The sequence below is a fragment of the Thamnophis elegans genome, chromosome Z (assembly GCF_009769535.1).
Source record: "Thamnophis elegans isolate rThaEle1 chromosome Z, rThaEle1.pri, whole genome shotgun sequence".
NCBI classification, from domain to species: domain Eukaryota; kingdom Metazoa; phylum Chordata; class Lepidosauria; order Squamata; family Colubridae; genus Thamnophis; species Thamnophis elegans.
Genome location: NC_045558.1, coordinates 43,389,330 through 43,409,136, shown reverse-complemented (window position 1 = coordinate 43,409,136; position 19,807 = coordinate 43,389,330). Strand labels below are relative to the sequence as shown.

General features: G+C 39.5%; 1 protein-coding gene across 5 annotated transcripts in view; it reads left to right on the top strand.

The window, feature by feature from the left end:
* Nucleotides 1-14,312, top strand: part of CPVL (carboxypeptidase vitellogenic like) — a 49,234-nt gene extending 34,922 nt beyond the window's left edge. For 4 of the 5 annotated variants that reach the window (XM_032236734.1, XM_032236737.1, XM_032236735.1 and 1 more), the window contains exons 12-13: nucleotides 3,817-3,999; nucleotides 13,455-14,199. In XM_032236734.1, coding sequence (XP_032092625.1) covers nucleotides 3,817-3,999; nucleotides 13,455-13,553 — 282 coding nt within the window. In that variant the 3' untranslated portion in view covers nucleotides 13,554-14,199. Of the gene's footprint in view, nucleotides 1-3,816; nucleotides 4,000-13,454 lie in introns of all 5 variants that reach the window. The other variant, XR_004256932.1, reaches the window with a different exon arrangement.
* Nucleotides 14,313-19,807: the final 5,495 nt, after the last annotated feature.

Here is a 19,807-nt window from a genome sequence, read left to right as displayed (position 1 = left end):
GGAGTGCAGAAGAGATGGATGCCTGAGGAGCAGATGGCCGAAAGGCCTACTCTATGCCTTTCCATCCCTCCCTCTGATTCCGGGGACCCTGAGAAATGTAGAAGCAGAGGGATCAGACATAATCCTGTTAGCACCACACTGGCCAAGATGGCCATGGTTTGCGAACCTAGTCCAAATGTCCATCTCCAACCCATGGAGAATTCCTCAGAAGGAGATCTCCTTGTGCCAGGGTATCTTAATCTGCCTGGACTCTCAGTGGTTCCATTTGACTGCCTGGCATTTGAGCGGAGCCTCCCGAGGAACACAAATCTCTCCCCAAGAGTCATTGCAACCATTTAGGAATCTCGATGCCTGTCGACCACGAGGATCTATAATTCCATGTGGTCAGCGTTCATCAGATGATGCTCCTCTCTCAACATATCACCAACTTCAGCCTCTGTTCCCCAGGTCCTTAACTTCCTACAGAACGGCCTAGACAAGGGCCTGTCCCTTATGCATATGCCCCTTTGGCGACAAGTGAGGTATTGTGCTCTCCGGGGAAGGTACCACCCCTCCGTCACAACTCCCAAATGTTAGATTTCTATGGGGAGCGGCAAACCTACATCCATCCACGGTCTATAGGTTCCCCACATAGGATCTTCCCTTGGTTCTTAGAGTCTTGACAGGGCCTCCATTCGAGCCTCTAAGGACAATTCATCTTTGGCTTCTGTTTATGAAAGTTGTGTTCCTGATCGCTGTAACTTTGGCCAGGTGTATGTCAGAACTGGGGGCACTGTCATCAAAGGAAGACCTGTATGTATTCCACCAGGATAGGGTAGTCCTTAGATTGGATCCAACGTTCCTCCCGAAGGTCAACTCTCCCTTCCATAGGGCACAGGAGGTCATCCTCCCAAACTTTGCCTGGTGCCTTCTCATGAGAGAGAGTGTCTTTGGCACCGACTAGACGTCCGCTGGGCCCTGCGTATTTATATCAGGCACACGACGGCATTCCGTAAATCTGAGGCACTATTTGACTCATTTCTATCCGCCACCATGGGAGCCAGGGTATCTTCTATGACTATATGGCTCAGATGGCTGAGACAGTCCATTGCCACAGCATACGAAGCCTCAGGTCAGACTCCTCTTTCGAAGATCACAGCCCATTTCACGAGGAGCACAGTGACCATGGCAGCGAGGGTCTCCAGAGCCCCATTTGAGGACATCTGCAGGGCGGTCACGTGGACAAATCCAATGCCCTTCATTCGCCACTATCGACTGGATGCCTTCGTATTCACTGAAGCATCCTTTGGACGCAGAGTCCTTCAACTGGTGGTGGCCACCCCAATTCCTACGTCTTAGCCTTTCCCATTCTAGGGACTATAGCTTGGGTACATCCCACGTGTAGCCCCTCCTGCATCACACACTAGAAAACAAACGTTGGTCCTTACCTGTTGTTTTTCAGTGTGATGTGGAGAGCTAGGGCTATTGCAGCATATCTGTGGTGATGTGATCATGATTTCCAATGTCCCTTTGCTTTCCACAAGCTAAGTCAATAGGAAAGATAGCAGGAAGTTAGAAGTCACTTTTATTCCCATTATTTTTTTGTCCACTCATGGTCATTCTATCTATCTGTTTTGGTAAATAAACATTGACTTGCTATTGAAGTACATTTGCCACTGCAATTATCTTTCTATACATAATATACTTTCCTTTTAGATGATCATGGAACCATCCAGTATTTGGGTGAAAAAATATGGTCATGCTAAATTTTAATATTACTTTTGATCATATTAGACAGTGCTAACTTTCTGTCAAAGAATGGACTACAGAAGTATCTAATAAGATTTAAAGAGAAAGTTAAGTCATATTTATAGAATGAAGTATGTTCTGGTATTAATAAAATCTCCTTTTTGAAATGATATACACTCTAATATCTTAATTTTGAATTGGGAATTCACAGTATTGTCTAATCAAGTACTGCATTTTGAGATGGCATGAAAAAAGCTGCACAGGAAAAAAAGATGAGCGAGTCAAATAATGCAATAATAAACAATATTTAAACTAATATTTTTATCAAATGAATACCATTACTGTTAGTCTCTGGATGCTGAATAATGTTCAATGGGACAGCACCCAAGGATTTAAGAAATGTTCTATGATTCTGAATGTTTAGGCCAAACCTGGTTTCCTAAGTGTGAAAATAGAAAAAGTCAAGATGGCAGCTATAACTACGTGACTGAAGCCTTATCTTTTTTTATATGTTTAAAAAAAGGAAGTGAGAATAATAGGGTTTCAGACACAACTGCCATTTTGAGATTTTGATTCTCCCTCTGCATATGTTCCTGAACTGAGCACATCTGTTCCCAATCTTCCTTTCCATTTTGATAGCAAAGCCTAATATTCATAATATTCTGCTGCTGCTGCTTATTTCTGTATAAACTGTATAAACTACAGTGAATAGATTTCAGCTATGATACTGTGTGTGTGTAGATAGAGAAAATAGAGACTATATTTATAAACATACATATTCATAATTTTTATTTAAAAAATTAAGAGGGAAGAAACTAATACTAATACAAAATAAGAAAAAGAAAGAAAGCTAAAAGTGCAAGAAAATGGGAAAAGGAAAAGAAAGGAAAGAAAGGAAAAAGATACATTATTTACAGCAATTATAGTTAAAATTATAAATTTTCCTCTTTAAGGGGGCATCTTAACTGTCTATAATATATTCTGTCTAATAAACCATAAATCATTAATTCATAAGTTTTTATTCTGTTTTGTTTTATGCAAAAAGTCCATAAGGGATTTCCAGTCAGCAATAAATGTAGATGTTGTCCTTTCTCTGACTAAATAACTCAATTTTGTTATCTAATAAGTTTTACCATGTTTCACAACCCTTCCTTCACTGTGGGTACTGCTGAATGTTTCTATCTTTGTGCATATCTTAATCTTGCTGTACTGAAAAGATACTGATTGTATAATAGTGTTGTGCCCTTTTTTTGTCTTTCTATCCTGCCCTCCATCTCTATCTTAGAAACAAAGTTAAAAGTTTTTAAATTTCCATTTATGTGTTTAAATATCTTCCCAAAGATTAAAATAACCATCTTTGTATTTTAAAAGTTTGCTTAATCCTTGTAGACGAAGCTAACAATAGAGACATTAGACTTTTAGATCCTTATTCATTTCTTGAATGGTATTTTGTCATTTTTAATGTAATTAAGGCTCTTCATCCCAGCCTCTGTAAATATAATAATCATATATGACAAGATTGATATTATGATCTCTATGGATAAAATATTTAAAAATAGTAGTATTCTAGAATTAATAAGGTGACAAGGGCTGGAAATGTATACTATGTTTGGGCAGGTTTTTCTCCACCTGATTACTGCAAAATGGGGCCTGTATGTAACTTGTCAGGAACTGCCAGTGTTTTTTCAAACTCATATTCAGAAATTATGCACCTGAGAAACCACTGTATTTTGTTGGCTTCTGATTTTTTGTTTGTGTCTCTTATCCCTCTATGCTAGAGATGACAATTTTTTTCCAAGCTAAGATTTCATTCTGCAACACTTTTTACTACTTTATTATCAAATTTATGATATAAATGATTGATGTAATATTAATCAGTTATTGACCATCTAAATATTCTTTTTCACTATGAAAATGATTAAAAATACACTGAAATCAAAATAAAATAAAAACCTAACAGTATAAAATCAAGACTGGCAGCAATAATAATAATTAAAATAATGAGTAGGGTTGATAAAATCAATAAAATAAGCAGTGAAAATAATATTATGAGCTTTACTTGGTTTTATACTTATATTTGACTTTCAGGTTCTCTTATACAATGGGCAACTTGATATCATTGTGGCAGCTCCACTTACTGAACGATTTCTGCCCACTGTGCCATGGGGCAAAGTGAAAGAATACAAAAATGCTGAGAGAATCATATGGCGAATACATGATAAAGATCCTGAAGTTGCTGGCTATGTACGCCAAGTGGGTGAATTCTATCAGGTGAGATGAAACATTTCATAAGAAAAACAAAATATTCATTAAATATGGCACAGCAGAAGGAGATCCCTTTTAGTCTATGGTAGCAAAAGATCAGGACTCCAGTAGCACTTTTTTTTACACTAACACATTTTATTACAATACATAAGGATTTCTGATTGTATGTCCTGTCATCTATCTGGCAACTTGTGGGAAAGGAATTTGGAAAGGGAAGGAAGGGAAGGGAAAGAGGGGAAGAAGAAAGGAAGGAAGGGAAGGAGGAAGGAAGGAAGGATAAATCCATTAGAATATGTGCAGCTCGGAGCTGAACTATAGCGTCCTTGCAGTTCTCTGATTTTGGTTGTTTTCTTACAGATATTTCATTACTCAACTAAACATCATCAGTGCTAATGAGTGGAGAGTTTGTTCCATGTTTATATAAAATACATGTCAAGAATAAAAATATATTCTGATATATATATAAATATCAGAAGAAAATTAGAGAAATAAAAGATAACTTCTATAATCAGTGTATAATCAGCACATGACCTCAGTAGCTGATCATGAAGATAATTTACTTCTTGGTTATTTATCCTGTCATAAGAATACCAGCAAATTACTCTAGTCTCAGGAATTTCTCTAAAATGAAGTTAAGAAAAGATTCTTATTTAGCGACTTCAAGTGGAATTAGCAACTTGGTCACTAAGCAAAGCAATTACTAAGTATATCACTGAAATTGTGCTTTTGCTCTTATTTCAGATTTCCTTTCTTTTGCAAACTTGCAAAGATTGTAAATGTAAGAATTGTTTGCAAAGTTATTTTTAATTATTGTCATAACTTTGAATGTTTACTAAACCATGAATGGTTATTACAAGGACTACTTGTAATGTGTGCCAAAGAGAAATATTGTGCCACTTCCTTCATTTCATCTGATTGAGTCTAATATAATTTTAAATGAAAGCATTTCCTCCCACTCTCTGAACTATGCATTTATTAACATTACAAGCAGTAATCAAATAATTTTAGAGGTAGATAGTTTATTTTTATTTATTTGTATATTTTATTATTTTTACAAACAACTCAAAGTGGCATATCCAAACATATCTGACAAACATTTCTCCTCTTATTTTCTCCACAAAAACTCTGTGAGGTGAGTTGAGAAAAAGTGACTGGCTCAAGATCACCCAGCTGGCTTTCATGGCTAAAGCAGAACTCGCGGTCTCTTGTGGTGAAACTTACTTAACAACGCTCTAGCTTAGCAACCAAAATTTTGAGCTCAATTGTGGTCATAAGTTCTCTTTCTTTCTTTTTCTTTCTTTCTACCTTTCTTTCTCTTTCCTTCTTTCTCTTTCTTTCTCTTTCTCTTTCTATCTTTGTCTTTCTTTTTTTCTTTCCCTCTACCTCCATTCCTTCCTTTCTTTCTTGTGTGTATCTCTCCAACTTTCTTTCTTTCTCTCTTCCCTCCGTCCTTCCTTCCTTCATTTTCTCTCTCTTTCTTTCTTTCCCTCTTTGTCTTTCTTTCTCTCTTTCTTTCTAAATCACTCTAAGGTTTGATGAAAGCAGTCACAAGTTTAGGGTGAAATAAGTCTTTCTCCAAAATTTAAACCAGGATTTCAACAAAATCTCTAGGTCAGCATCAAGCTCAGGTTTTGACTTTTATCCAGAGCCGACCAGCTTCAAAAGTTCGGGACAGACAAGGTCTCCCCAGCTTAGATTTCCCAAATAGGCCTGGCAATCAGGAAACCATGGGTGTGTGCCACCTCTGAACCCTCAGCCACCCTTGATACTACAAGAGGACTTATTGAGGCTCAACTATCATGGGCTTTGGGAGAGTGGCCACCACAAGGGATGGAAGGAAAGCAAGGCTAGGAGGCATCAGAAAGGAAGGCTAGGATGAAGGATGTCTATGGGGATTCTTGGTCATCCAGGATGTCTCAAAGATGCTTTTTTTTCCCAAGAGGCAGCTGGACTTTCTGCTTTTTCTTTGAAGACCTTTCACTTTTCCTCCAAGAAGCTTCTTCAGCTCCTCCAGAAGCTTCCTCAGAGCTGAAGAAGCTTCCTAAAGAGAAGCAAAACATCTTCAAAGAAAAACCCAAAAGTCCAGTTGCCTCTTGGAGGAAAAAAAAGTACCTTTGGGAGAAACGGGTGAGGGCACCTGGTCCTAGCCCATGCCCCTCGGGTATGGGCATACATCCCAAGGAAGGACTCAACTCGGCTTCAAAAAGGGCCCATGCTCCACAGCCAGCCAATCTGCAAAAGCATGGAGGTGGGCAAAGGGACGTGCATGTCTCGCGTTCAAGACCAATCATGCCCAAGTTCCCCCAACATAGTGCCCAGACATGTGGGGTGTTGGTGGTAGGTGGGTGGGCAAGGGATAAAAGTTGTGGATATGGCATCCCCCAACCTGCAAAAAGCATCCCCGCCTTTGCATCAGCCCTTTCTTCAACCCTTGGCTGCGCTGTGCTTTTGCAAAACAAGCCTGCCCTCAACCGAAAGTAGGTGTGTGGGCAGCCGCCATTGCTACTCATATTGTTGCTGAGCTCCTCAAGATCCATGCTCATGCTGGCGATCCGGAGGACAGGGGAAAGAAGTTTATCTTCTGCCTTACGACCTCCTCTCCTCCTCCTTTACCCAAAGCAAGACGTAGCTAGCAGAGAAAACCCCACGGTGGCCCAAGGCCAAGGTGCTCCATTTTAAAGTTGAGCCCCTTTTCTATGCCAAGTGGGAAGGGAGCCTAAGCAAAGGAGGAGGTGGAGAGCTGGTCGGAGGAAGGGGGAAACCCTAGCGAGGGCTGCCTGCCGTTAACTATAAGCCAGTTGATCAGGGCAGCATGCTGCTGCCCCTTGTGCCGGGCTTTGCAGCTGCCAGAGCCCCACATGGACCTCTTATGGGGTGTTGGGCAACCTGGTTCTGGGATCACCTTCCCCAAAAGACCAACCATCCGTCACTCTGGTTCATGCGGCTTTTGGGGGGGGTTTCTTTTTTAAAACGCCCCTCCAGACGATCTTGAAAATCTGCGAGGTTGCTTTGGAAGTGGGAGAGACAGGCAGCATCATTCAAGATCGTCTGGACTCTGAAGAGGCGTTTTTTAAAAGAAACTCCCCCAAAAGCCGCAAGTTCTGGACAGATAGGAAGGCGGTCTTTTTTTTGGGGGGGGGGGGAATCCCCAGAACCAGGTTTCCCAGCACCATGAAGAGGTCTGTGTTGGGCTCAAGTGTGGCATGAGGGGGCAGAAGCCCCCGAACCCAGCAGGGAGCCTAAGCAAAGGAGGTGGAGAGCTGGGCGGAGTAAGGGGGAAACTACTGCTGCTGGTGGAGCTGCGTTGCCCTGCTGGGTTTGTGGACTTCTTCCCCTTGTGCTCACTTTGCAACCACCAGAGCAAGAGGTCCTTGCAGGGCTCCGGCAGTTGCAATGTGCGGCACAAGGGGCAGAAGTCCCTGAACCCAGCGGGGCAATGCAGCTCCAGCAGTTTTCCCCTTCCTCCTCTCAGCTCACTCACCTTTCATCCGGAGGCTCTGCCAGTGGGGCACCTGCCACTTCACCTCCTGAAGGTGAGGTGAAAGAAGCTAGGGAGAGACATGCAAACAGCTGCACCGCGAGGCTTCGGAGGAGGACACGGGACTCCAGGGATGGCGGTGGTGCCCGCTGCTGCTCCCGGGGGTACCTGAAAGGGACAGGCAGGCTGCCACAGCTCCACTGAAAAGACATTTCTGAGAAGAGAAAGTTCTCCAGTCCGCCTGCACCCGAGCTGGTGGAGCGCCCGTGTGATCGGAGCAACCGTGTGGCTCACCTGCACTGGCGGTCTCCCTAACGATGGTTGTGGGCGCTCTACCAGCTTGGGTGCAGTTCCGTTCAGGTACTTCGACCCCCGGGAGGGAGGGGCCAGCCAGGGGGGAGCATAAAGGGAGCCACAGCTCCTCTATGAATGGAGGGGGAAAAGTTTGGCTTCTCTCTGCCATTTAAAGGCTGCAGCAGGAAGAATCCCAACTTTTTTCCTCTCCCTCTATTCAGAGCAAAACTGCTCCAGCCTCCCCCCCCACACACACATGTTGCCCAGTAACCCTAACCTTTGTGCTCTTCTTGCTCTCTTTGCTCCTCACTCCCTCTTGCAGCACGCCCTGATGCAAAAAAGGCCAAGATCGGCGTGCTTGGGGCTGCTGCTGCTACATCCAGGGAGGCTAAACCAAGCCGGGTGCCTCTCTCGCTTTTGCAGCTTCCCGGAGTGCCAAGAACCTTCATGTTCTTCTCCGCACTCTCCTCGGCTCCTCGCAACTGCAATAGACGTCCAGAAGCGGCAAGCCCCATTAGCCCCAAAAGCACCAGAAAAGAGCTTGCTTACTTCCTCTGCAGGCAGCAATAGAGAGCCAAGGGCTCTCTATAGGGCTCTTAGAGGCATGGTGCGGATGGGTGGGGTGAGCGAGCGGACCAGTGGCAACTGGATGATCTGGACCCTGGAGTGAGCGAGTGAGGGGGTGTTCCACCGCTGGAACTGGCACGTTAAACGGCACGCTAAATTTGTGTAACCTATTCTAGCGAACCAGTTAGAATTGGCAGGAACCCACCCCTGGCTCCCGAGCTCCATTTTCAGCTGCCATAGATTCCTGCAACCCTCTGCCAGCCAAAATGGAGCTCAGGAGAGTATTATGAGACCTTCATGAGCTCCGTTTTTGGCTGCGATGGTGAACCCTTTGACAGCGAAAATGCAGCTTGGGGAGAGGCACATGAGGCACCGTGGGCCGGTCCTTTGCTGTTTTTAGGGTGGCCACACAGGCCAGATCTAAGCATCCCTTGGGCCGGATTTGGTCATGGTTCTTCAGTTTGATACCTCTGCGCTAGATCGAACTGACTCTGGTATATGCATTCTTCTCTATAACAACTGGTTAATGATATGAGAAGCAGCAAGAATTTATTTTACCAAATCTTTCTTCTAATCTTATTCTCTTAGGTTGGACAATTGATCAGAATTACTACTGTTAATTCTGTATAAAAATGTGATATGCCTACGAGACTTGCTTGCTTCCTCCTTCATGAAAAGCTACAAACAGGCTATTATTCCACATTGACTTGTCACAAACAATTACGTTTTCAATCAGCAATACAAAGTTTTACAAACATATTTTGCTGTTTTGGGGCTCCTCAGACACTTAAGTATGGCTAATGTAGTCGTAATATCAAAACAAATACAAAAGATTCCAATTTGTATTTTTTAGCCAAGTTTAAAATATGTCTTTGCTGTTTCATAAGGAAACATTTACTATTAATTTATACTAAGCTTTGAAAAAAATTTCCTGCCACATGACCTTAATATAAAAAATCTGCTAGCTTACATTCTATATAAAGTAAATAAGGATGTATTCAATTTCAGTGCAATGAAATAGTTTATTGAATTAGCCAAAGTGAATATATTAAAAGCAATCAAAACTCTACTTAAAATCAAATTTATTTAATATAATAAAAAGGTCACAAAATAGAAGTTAATGTTGGCCTGAGGTTGGTAGTTAATAAAATACACCTATAATAACAGCAACTAAAGAGCATATAAAGAGCCTTTCTATTCCAAAGTTACTTTCTGGATTAAAATGTTTTCTTATTTAATATTCCACTATTTAATTTTTTTAAAAAAATGTTTTATTGTTCATTATAATTTTGCATAGAGTCCATGCAAAAGTCTGGCTTACATATGTTCTCCTTCTGTGCATTTGTAAGAAGGAATAATCCATGATTCCATTCTGCTTGAGTGAATTCGTAACTAAGTCATGATTTCAAATAAATCGCCTTGTAAGCAAGCCAAATGAACAATCCAAATCTGATTGGAGTTTGCTTTAAAACTATAATTCCCGATTCATTAATAAATATGTAGTCAAACATTAAGTAACATAAAAGTACCTGTTTGCTCAATATATTTTCTCTTTCCTTGTGTGTCTCTTAGTTTTTCCTTTGTTCGTCCAGTTGTCAAATCCAGCAATCTCATATTTTTCTGATTGTATACAAACTCTCCTAGACTTTCAGGTCCTTGCCACACACATTACTATTTCAGTAAATAATTTCACAACTAGCATAATGATGATGATATGTGTTTGTGTCAATGGTGGGATTCAATTTTTTTTACTACTGGTTCTGTGGATGTGGCTTGGTGGGCGTGGCATGGCTTGGTGGGTGTGGCAGGGGAAGGATACTGTAAAATCTCATTCCCACCCTACTCCAGGGGAAGGTTATTGCAAAATCCCCTTTCCTCCCAATCAGCTGGGACTCAGGAGGCAGAGAATAGATGGGGGTTGGGCCAGTCAGAGGTGATATTTACTGGTTCTACCAGTAAAACTACTACTAACTATTCAAAATTTCCACTATTGGTTCTCCAAAACTGGTCAGAACCAGCTGAACACCACTTTGGGGTGTGTGTGTAAGAGAGAGAAAGAGACAGGGAAAGAGAGCAGGGGGGAAATAAATATGGTATATGCTCATATAATCTTTTAATTCTAATGTGGGGGTGGGCAAAGGAAACCTATGGTTTCTTTCTAGGAAAAGTCTGGAAAGAAATTTGCTTAGAGGTGTCATGTGATATGTCTTAGGAGTAGATAATTTCCTTTTATCCAAATCAGTCTATAAACTAAGTAGGGTTACATTCAGGATACAGGGACATATGACAAAAAGATGCAAGCACTTAAAACACTGGCATTCAAAGACCTTTGTTTTTTTGAAGCTGAATGATCAGAAAGCACCCAGAAATGTTACAGCTGTTGCCTTCTTTTTCTTTAAACACCAGGGTCAGAATGGATCTGGGTAAATGTAAGCAAAGGCTCTGAATTCCACTGTTGCTTTCTGCTTGTACATAAATACCATTTGGAATTGAATCTTGTTAGTTTTTTTTTCTTTTTCTACTCTTTCTCCAATACTGAACATAGAAAAAATAATAATCTGTCCAGTCTTTCCCCCCACAGGAAGTTATATGCATATCTGTGGAACTTTAGCATTTGCAGTTCCATCAAAACCTGAATGACATTGCTGGCATTTGTAAGATGAGCATTATCTCAGATAACGGATTAACAGAGGAATCTTGCAGTCCTCTGCATATTTGTCCATGGATTGAAGAGTAGAAGGGCAGTATTGAAGGATTAGAGTTGAGGTCAAAGCCCCTTAGATGTTGGAATACTGTTAACATGCTCTTCATTACACCAGACATACCCAGTTCCTGCTACCATTCTTCATGTGTTAGCCTTCAGTCCCCTAATCATCTTTGTTGCTGTTCTCTAGAATTTCAACATTTTTTGTGTGTTATGGTGACCAAAACTGAATGCACTATTCCAAGTGTGTGGACTTAGCAAACAATTATAAAGTGGTATTAATCATTCACATGATCTTGATTCTATCCTCTGTTAATGTAGCCTAGGACTTCCCTGGCTTTTTTGTACTGCTAGCACATATTTAAATGATCCCGATCTCTCTCACAGTTACTACTATTGAGCCAGATACCACCGATTCTACACTTATGCATTTGGTTTTTCTTGTCCAAGTATAAAACTTCACTTTTCTCATTGTAGAATTTTACTCTGTTGTTTAGAGCCAAGTGTAGTGTCAAGATCCTTCTGGATCTTAAACCTATCCTCTAAAATGTTTACTATTCCCACCAAGTTGCTGTCATTTGCAAATTTGATAAGTCCCCTTTCTATTCTATCATCTAAATCAATTATGAAAATGTTGAAGAGTCCTGAGCACAGAACATAATCTTAGGGTACCCCACTGTATACTTGCTTCCATCAAGGACTACATGTTGACTGCGGTTGAACATCCAGTTATAAATTCATCTGATGCTGTCTATCCCACATTTTAACTTACCAAGAAGTAGATTGAGATCCATTTTGTCAAATGACTTACTGAATCCCAAGAAAATTATGTACATAGCATTTCTCTTTTCCTCTAATTTAGTAACATTGTTAAGGAATGAAATAAGATTTGTTGGGCATGATTTGTTTTTGTCAAACTCATGCTAGCTTCTGATAATAACTTTGATTGTCTCTAGTGTTTGCAGATTTGTTGCTGGATTATCTTTTCCAGGATCTTTCCAGATATTGATGTCAGGCTGATTAATTGGTAATTTCCTGGATCCATGATTTTACCTTTTTTGAAGATACGAACTGTGTCAGCTCTTTTTTTCAGTTCACTAGTAGTTTGCCAGTGCTCCAGGATCAGTGGTTCAGTGATTCTGAGATCACATCTGCTAGCTCCTTCAGCACCCTGGGATGTGATTCATCTGGTTGTGATGATTTGAACTTGTCTAGAGTAGAAAAGTGTTCTCTTACAGAATAATGAATGAATGATTGTATATGAGTCCTTAAATTTTCTTCCTTGTGAAATTTTCATTTTCCCTTATGCCAATCTCATTTTAAATTGATATGCTTATGTATGGTTATACAGTGTTAATTGAAAAGAGTAAATAAACTTCAGGTATCACTAGAATCACACATTAGAACAGGCTATAGTTTGATTTGTCTGGTTATGTAACACTGTGTGTAACAAAACACTGATCCTGTAAACTGTGGTTCCTGACTTTACATTATATATTCAACCAAGCAATTACTACTAATTTAGTAGCAGTGGTAGTACTAATATCACTAATGGAACTGAGAGTAGCTTTGTAGCTAATTCATTCATTCATTTTTTATGCTGCCTACGTCTCCGGCATTTGTTCAATTTATATAGTTTTCCACCTCAAACCAGCAACTTTGGGCAATGATCATAAAAATAATTAAAACAGTTAAAATCCAATACAAAAAATAGCCAAGGGATATTATAAACTTTTGGTGTCAGTGCATCCAGGAAACAAAGTTCTTTACATAGAAGCCAGGCACATTGCTAAGTTTTCAAGGCCTTGCAAAAGGCCACTATTCTAATATCAGGAGGAAGGATGTTCCATAGAGCAAGAACTATGGTAGAAAAGACACATCTCTCCTTAAGCTGGCATGTCTTGGCTGATGGGACCCAGAGCCTGCTGGACCCAATTGGATAGGTAGAATCAACTGGGATTCTAGGGTCTCTTACATAACCTTTATAGGGTTATAATATAGAGAGCTTTAAAGATGACAACCAGCACCTTGAATTGCATATGGGAATACATTGGCAAGAGCAATACCATTTAGACTTATATAACCCTTCACAGTGCTTTACAGCCCTCTCTAAGTGGTTTACAGAATCAACATATTGCCCCTCAACAATCTGGGTTCTCATTTTATCGACCTCGGAAGGATGGAAGACTGAGTCAACCTTGAGCCGGTGAGACCAGAACTGCCAAACTGCTGACAGCAGTGATCAGCAGAAGTAGCCTGCAATACTGCATGTACAAGTTGTTATACAAGGATCAGTTAATAGGTAGTGACTAAGATTTGAGAACAGAGTTCCAATAGATAACACTATTTAATCCTAGAGCATTTTTCTACCCATTCCTTTGTGATATCTCTAATTTGTTTTTATATGTAATTCCATAGGTCATTGTTCGAGGAGGAGGACACATCTTGCCTTATGACCAACCAGAAAGGGCTCTGGATATGATGGATAGATTTATCATGGGAAAAGAATGGAAATAAAACAGATATGGAAAATAAAACCTGATTGTTGAAATCCTTTGCAAAGTTCTCAAGAGATTGCATTGACCAGTATTGATCAGAGGAACCTATGAAGTATTATTGGAGCATTTTCCCCATGTTTGGCAAATCTGTTTTAATCTGTAATTAAGCTATTCATCTAAATTGAATGTGTTTTGTTCTCAAAATAAACCTCACACATTTCTGTCTCTCTTTAATTCTGTTTTTCTAGATATTCTTGTCCTGAATAACAGAACCCAAAGTAGATAATTCTTATAGTCATTCAAACCTTTTTGTTTTGTGAAATGATTGGCATTTTAATGGGGACATGATGGGTCAAAATGATGCAAATTGTGTACGGTGGATTTTTTTGATTGTTGTATTTTACTTCAAATGTGAGTCTTTTATCTTCATGTGAATCTTATTTGAGGGAATGACATATTTTTTTCTATTCTGCCTTGTAGGCATACAACAGAACCTTTGCAATTGATTTCCAGCGCAACCTATAAGAAACACTGAATTCACACTGTGATTGTTAAACAGTTCGTCATGCTTGCAAGCTATCGGAGGATAGGCCCTGTCAAGAAAGCCACAGTTTGGCACAGTTATTTTATTCAAACAATTGATGCTAATATAAAGTTAAAAGCCTATAAACATACAATATAATTTTAATTCAATTTTTATGAATATGGGTAATAGAACAAAACCTTTTTTTAAAAGTCTTTGTCAGCAGTTGAATAGCACCAAACCCAATGGATTTTCCATCCAATTAAGTAAACTGCTAGAATTGCTAAAATTTATGTAAACTTCTTGGGAAGAAGGCATACTTCTACATGAACAAGAACTGTGTTGTATGTGTTCTGCCTGACCTGAATGAAATACATTGTTTTGAACTTATGGAAGGAAGGTTGATTATAAATCATGTGATAAAAGAAAGGTAGTAACTAGGTGATCATATACCTATCTTTGTGTTTGTTTACATATCTTTCAGCAAAGTAACTTTGCAATTTCCTCTTTCCATTTAAAATTTGAATGCTACAATAAAGATGGACAATTTTAGTAGGATATCCTTGACTGAATTGTGCATGTATAGTCTTTACATCAATCATCAATCCACTTTTCAGATTTAACAAAACCAGAAGATTAGCTCTCATAATCCTGACTGTTTTTCTATATAAACCTTTTTTTTTTCTTAATAGAATTTTTGGAGGGGAAAGAGGAAAAAAAAGATAAAACGATTGATACTAAAGAGCAAACATGGATCAGGAATTGGATAAATTTAAAAAATAAAAGAATACTAACATTAGACGGCCATGATTTGCAAATGGGATGGCATTTTTTCCTATGGGAAGAGGGTAAAAAGAAACAAAAATATTTTCACAGACACTATATTAGAGATGCACTGATACAGGTCTGGAATAAAATTAGAGAAAAACATTACATGAAAATATAGACATGGCTTTCCACTATGGAAGCCATGACACATCCCAATACACTAGATCTATCGAAAATGGTTAGATATAGTGAAATTTTAGATAGCCAAGGGAATTTGAAAACAAATCCAGAATTAAAGGAGCAAAATATAAATATAGATTGGTGGCCATATCTCCAACTAGATACAAAAATGATGTAAAAGAATATGGAATATACACAGAATTACAACAAATAGATAAAATTTTAATTGGCCCGGAAAATAAATTCATAACGAAAATTTACAAATATTTATTAGAAGTAACATTAGAAGAAGAAGAAAAAGTTAAAGGTTGCATGATAGCGTGGGCCAAAAACTTTGGTTAGATCTAGTGGATTGGGAAAGAATTTGGAACACAAATTATAAACTAACACGATCAGCAGCACTTAAAGAAAGTATATGCAAAATGTTTTATCATTGGCATTTATCACCAACAAGTTTAGCTAAAATGTACCCAAACATGAAGCCAACCTGCTGGAAGTATAAAAAACTACAAGGGACTTATTATCACATATGGTGGACCTGCCCGGAAACACAAAAATATTGGACAGAAAATTTGGAAATGGGTGCAAGAAATTACAGGAGAACAGATAAAATACAACCCGAAATCTTTCTACTGGGAATAATCAAAGGGAAATATACAAAGAAAATTAAGTACATATTAACACATCTGCTAACTATAGCTAGAATAGCATTTGCCCAATTGTATTGTATTGTATTGTATTTTTATTATTTGTATGCCGCCCTTTTCTGGGAGGACTCAGGGCAGCGAACAATTCAAGGGGGAAAAAGGGGGGGAACATAAAAGAGAAAATACAAGTAATAAAAGTAGACAACAGTCGCACAACCATACATGTCGAGAGGGGAGGGAACTCATCACCCCCAAGCCTGCCGGCAAAGCCAGGTTTTGACGGCTTTTCGGAAGGCCTGGAGAGAGGTGAGGGTCCGAATCCCTGTGGGGAGTTCATTCCACAGGGCCGGAGCTGCCACAGAGAAGGCCCTCCCCCGGGTAATAGCCAGGTGGCATTGGCTGGTAGATGGCACCCGGAGGAGGCCAACCCTGTGAGATCTAATGGGTCTGTGGGAGGTAATTGGCAGCAGGCGGTCTCTCAAGTACCCAGATCCAATACCATGAAGGGCTTTATAAGTTACGACTAGCACCTTGAAGCGTATCCAGAGACTGATCGGTAACCAGTGCAGCTCGCGGAGGATAGGGTGTACCGAGGTGCACCCACAATCTCCGAATACTCTTCAAGGGCTGCCCCATGTAGAGCGCATTGCAGTAGTCCAGTCTTGAGGTCACGAGGGCATGAGTGACTGTTGCGAGTGCCTCCCGGTCCAGGTAGGGACGCAACTGGTGCACCAGGCGAACCTGGGCAAATGCCCCCCTGGTCACAGCCGACAAATGGTGTTCTAAAGTCAGCTGTGGATCCAGGAGGACCCCCAAGTTGCGAGCCCTGTCTGAGGGGCGTAGGTTTTCACCCCCCAGCCTGAGTGATGGAATATTGACCAAGTTTTTGGGAGGAAAACACAACAGCCACTCGGTCTTGTCTGGATTGAGTACAAGCTTGTTAACCCCCATCCAGACCCTAACAGCCTCCAGGCACTGGCACATCATGTCAACCGCTTCACTGAGTTGGCACGGGGCGGACAGATACAACTGTGTATCGTCCGCATATTGATGGTGTTTTATCCCGTGCCGTCGAATGATCTCACCCAGTGGCTTCATGTAGATATTAAATAGCAGGGGGGACAGGACCGAACCCTGAGGAACCCCGTATTTCGGGGGCCTAGGGGTCGACCTCTCCTCCCCAACTAATACCGACTACGACCTGTCCGAGAGGTAGGAGGAGAACCACCGAAAAACGGTGCCTCCCACCCCCACCTCTCGCAGTTGTCGCAGAAGGATACCATGGTCGATGGTATCGAAGGCCGCTGAGAGGTCAAGGAGCACTAGGATGGAGGAATGACCTCCATCCCTGGCTCTCCAGAGATCATCGGTCAGTGCGACCAAAGCGGTTTCCGTGCTGTAGCCAGGCTTGAAACCAGACTGAAAGGAGTCTAGATAATCGGCTTCATCCAAGGACCGCCGGGGTTGCGAGGCCACCACTTTCTCAACAACCTTCCCAATGAAGGGGAGGTTGGAGACTGGACGGTAGTTGTTCAAACTGGCTGGGTCCAGTGATGGCTTCTTCTAATACCCCCTCGGACGAATTAGTGATTAAAAAAACGTTGGATTGTGCAGAGATGGACAAATTAACACTGAAATTAAAAGATAAAGAAGAGTCGAAATATTATGAAATTTGGAACAATTGGTACAAATGGCTGCAAAACAGGAATAAAATTAATTAAGCCAAAAAAACAATATATATATATAAATATATATAGAACTGTGTATAAAGTGTGTAAATATAGAAGCAAAATATATACATGTACAGGTATGATGACATGACAATGTTGATGTAATGACTATAAGGTGTTGTAAAAGGGAAAAATAATAATTTTTAAAAAAGAACAGACTTATTACAAGAGAAAGCAAATTCTGTGATGAAGGCAGGCCAATTCCAATTATATTGTAAATTTGTTATTTTAAGAAATTCTGTGTATCTTAAATAGTTCATGTTTTGGCTTTCTATTTTGATTTTGCTGGCTAGATCTATTCCCTCTTATCTGTCTTACCAATACTTGCACTCTATAACTGAAGCAGATATGGGGACCGAGCCATCTGTTTCTCTAAATTCAGATCTTAAGTAGCTTCTGGTTCATTGTAAATAATAAACAAATGTAAAGAATAATTGAATTTTCTGGCATGCCATTATTTTTAATGTATTCCACATTCTGGCATGATATGATTGGAGGCCTTGCTGAAGTAGAATAACTAGTAAATAAAGCAAAAGGAAACCACTTCCTGAAATGGTCATGCTTTCTTAATTGTCTTTTGTATGTTAGATACTGAGCATTATGTGCTCCCGCGTTTCTAAATCTGTACATTTGGCATTTTTAGCTTCCTGTATAGTTCTTTTCCATTTGTAAGAGCATAAGCAAAACTTGACATGCATGAAGAATTAGTGGAATGGTTTCATAATTTGCAGACTGAACTCTGAACTTTTCCACACCAATCAGAGGCATCTAATATATATGTGTTTGTGTGTCAATGTCAAGGCAATAGAAATGATGTAAAGTCATTGTGACCCAAACTCTCTCCCTTTTGTACATCTGTCATGATATCTCACACATAAAATGTTGAACCTTCTTCAGCATTATTTGTGGTTTATTTTATTCATTTGTTCATTTCTGAACTGCACATCTCCTTCAAAGAAGATCCATATCAGGGCATCCTCTGGATGGCAAAAAAGTTACGTTGGTAGTTGTTCCTTTTTATATGGCTTCTGTGAAGATGTCCATGTAAAAGGAACAAAGCATTGTTTGCATAGGGGTGACTGCCATCGTCTTTTTTTGATGTCAGGTTCCAACTTGCACTTTAAGAAACACCTTAATATATTTCACTTTTCTATGCAACATTTTTCTTACATTGTCTTTTAATTGTAAGAGACAAAAGAAAAAGCATAAATTTCCTTCTGGTAAGCAAAGAAAAACAACTTCAGAGTGGAAATATGAGTGAAATATTCAGCCATATCACATTTCATAATGGATCCGAAAAATCCATATATAACTTGGACCATACGTCACCTCTTTTGTGTGAATATTACCTATTTCCATAAACCTGTTAGGAAAAACAACTGGCGGTGGTGAATGGTCTTAGTATTTATGAGTAAAACAGGTTGTAGAGTTGGAAATGAAACTACTTTTATAAAATTTGTTTTATATAATTTGTTTAAAAATAATTATTTGGATTATTTCCAAAAGATGAATGTTACAGTTTTATGTAGTCAGAAGTGGATAAATTAACAAATGTTTATTTTTAACCTTCCTATGAAATTTCAATGCATTTGGTATATTTGTGGTTTATTTTTTAATAGTAATAGATGTAGTAGTATCTGGAGACAGCAGGGTAGAAGAGAAAAAACTGGAGAAAAACAGAAGACAAAATAGAATGACCGAGGCAAAAGAAAACAAAGATAGTACCAATAGTAATATGCTCCAATCCCCAAATGTCTGGAGACCACTAGAACACCACAGGCATAGACAGAATCAGAACCAATCGACTGCAAAAGTTTTCTTTACTTGGAACAACTTATGATGATATCTTTAACATCATAAAACAACATTTGCCTATTCCAAATCCTAAGAAAGAATAGGTGGATCAAAATGTCAACTTCATTCTAAACATCTGGCTGACTGCAACCCAACTATAATAAAAATATATTAAATTTATATATTTCCTGACTCCAATGACTCTGCGACACATATTGACCTTATAATTTGGATGCAGCAAATTTGGTGCAAAGATAACCAATAATAAAAGTATGGTAATAAAATAAATGTACAGTAGCTTTTGTTGTCTGAATATATTTAACAATATTTCTTTTGTAATATTTGAGTGTTTTAGTTACCCTTATCAGACCCTGCTCAAGTTAGAAGCAGTTGTTATAAAAATCTTAAGATTCTATTTAATAAGGCTTACTTTAAAAGAGTGTATAATTAAATACATAAAACATCCATCAGGGGGTGCTCAGATATTCTGACAATTTTCCTTTCCTCATTTCTTAGTCCAAAATTCATTTTCTGATTGATACTCTTAGCACTTAATTTGGCAGAAAGTATTATCCATGACTTCCTACTAACGATGTGTCTTTAAATAAATTTTGGATATTTTAAATAAAAT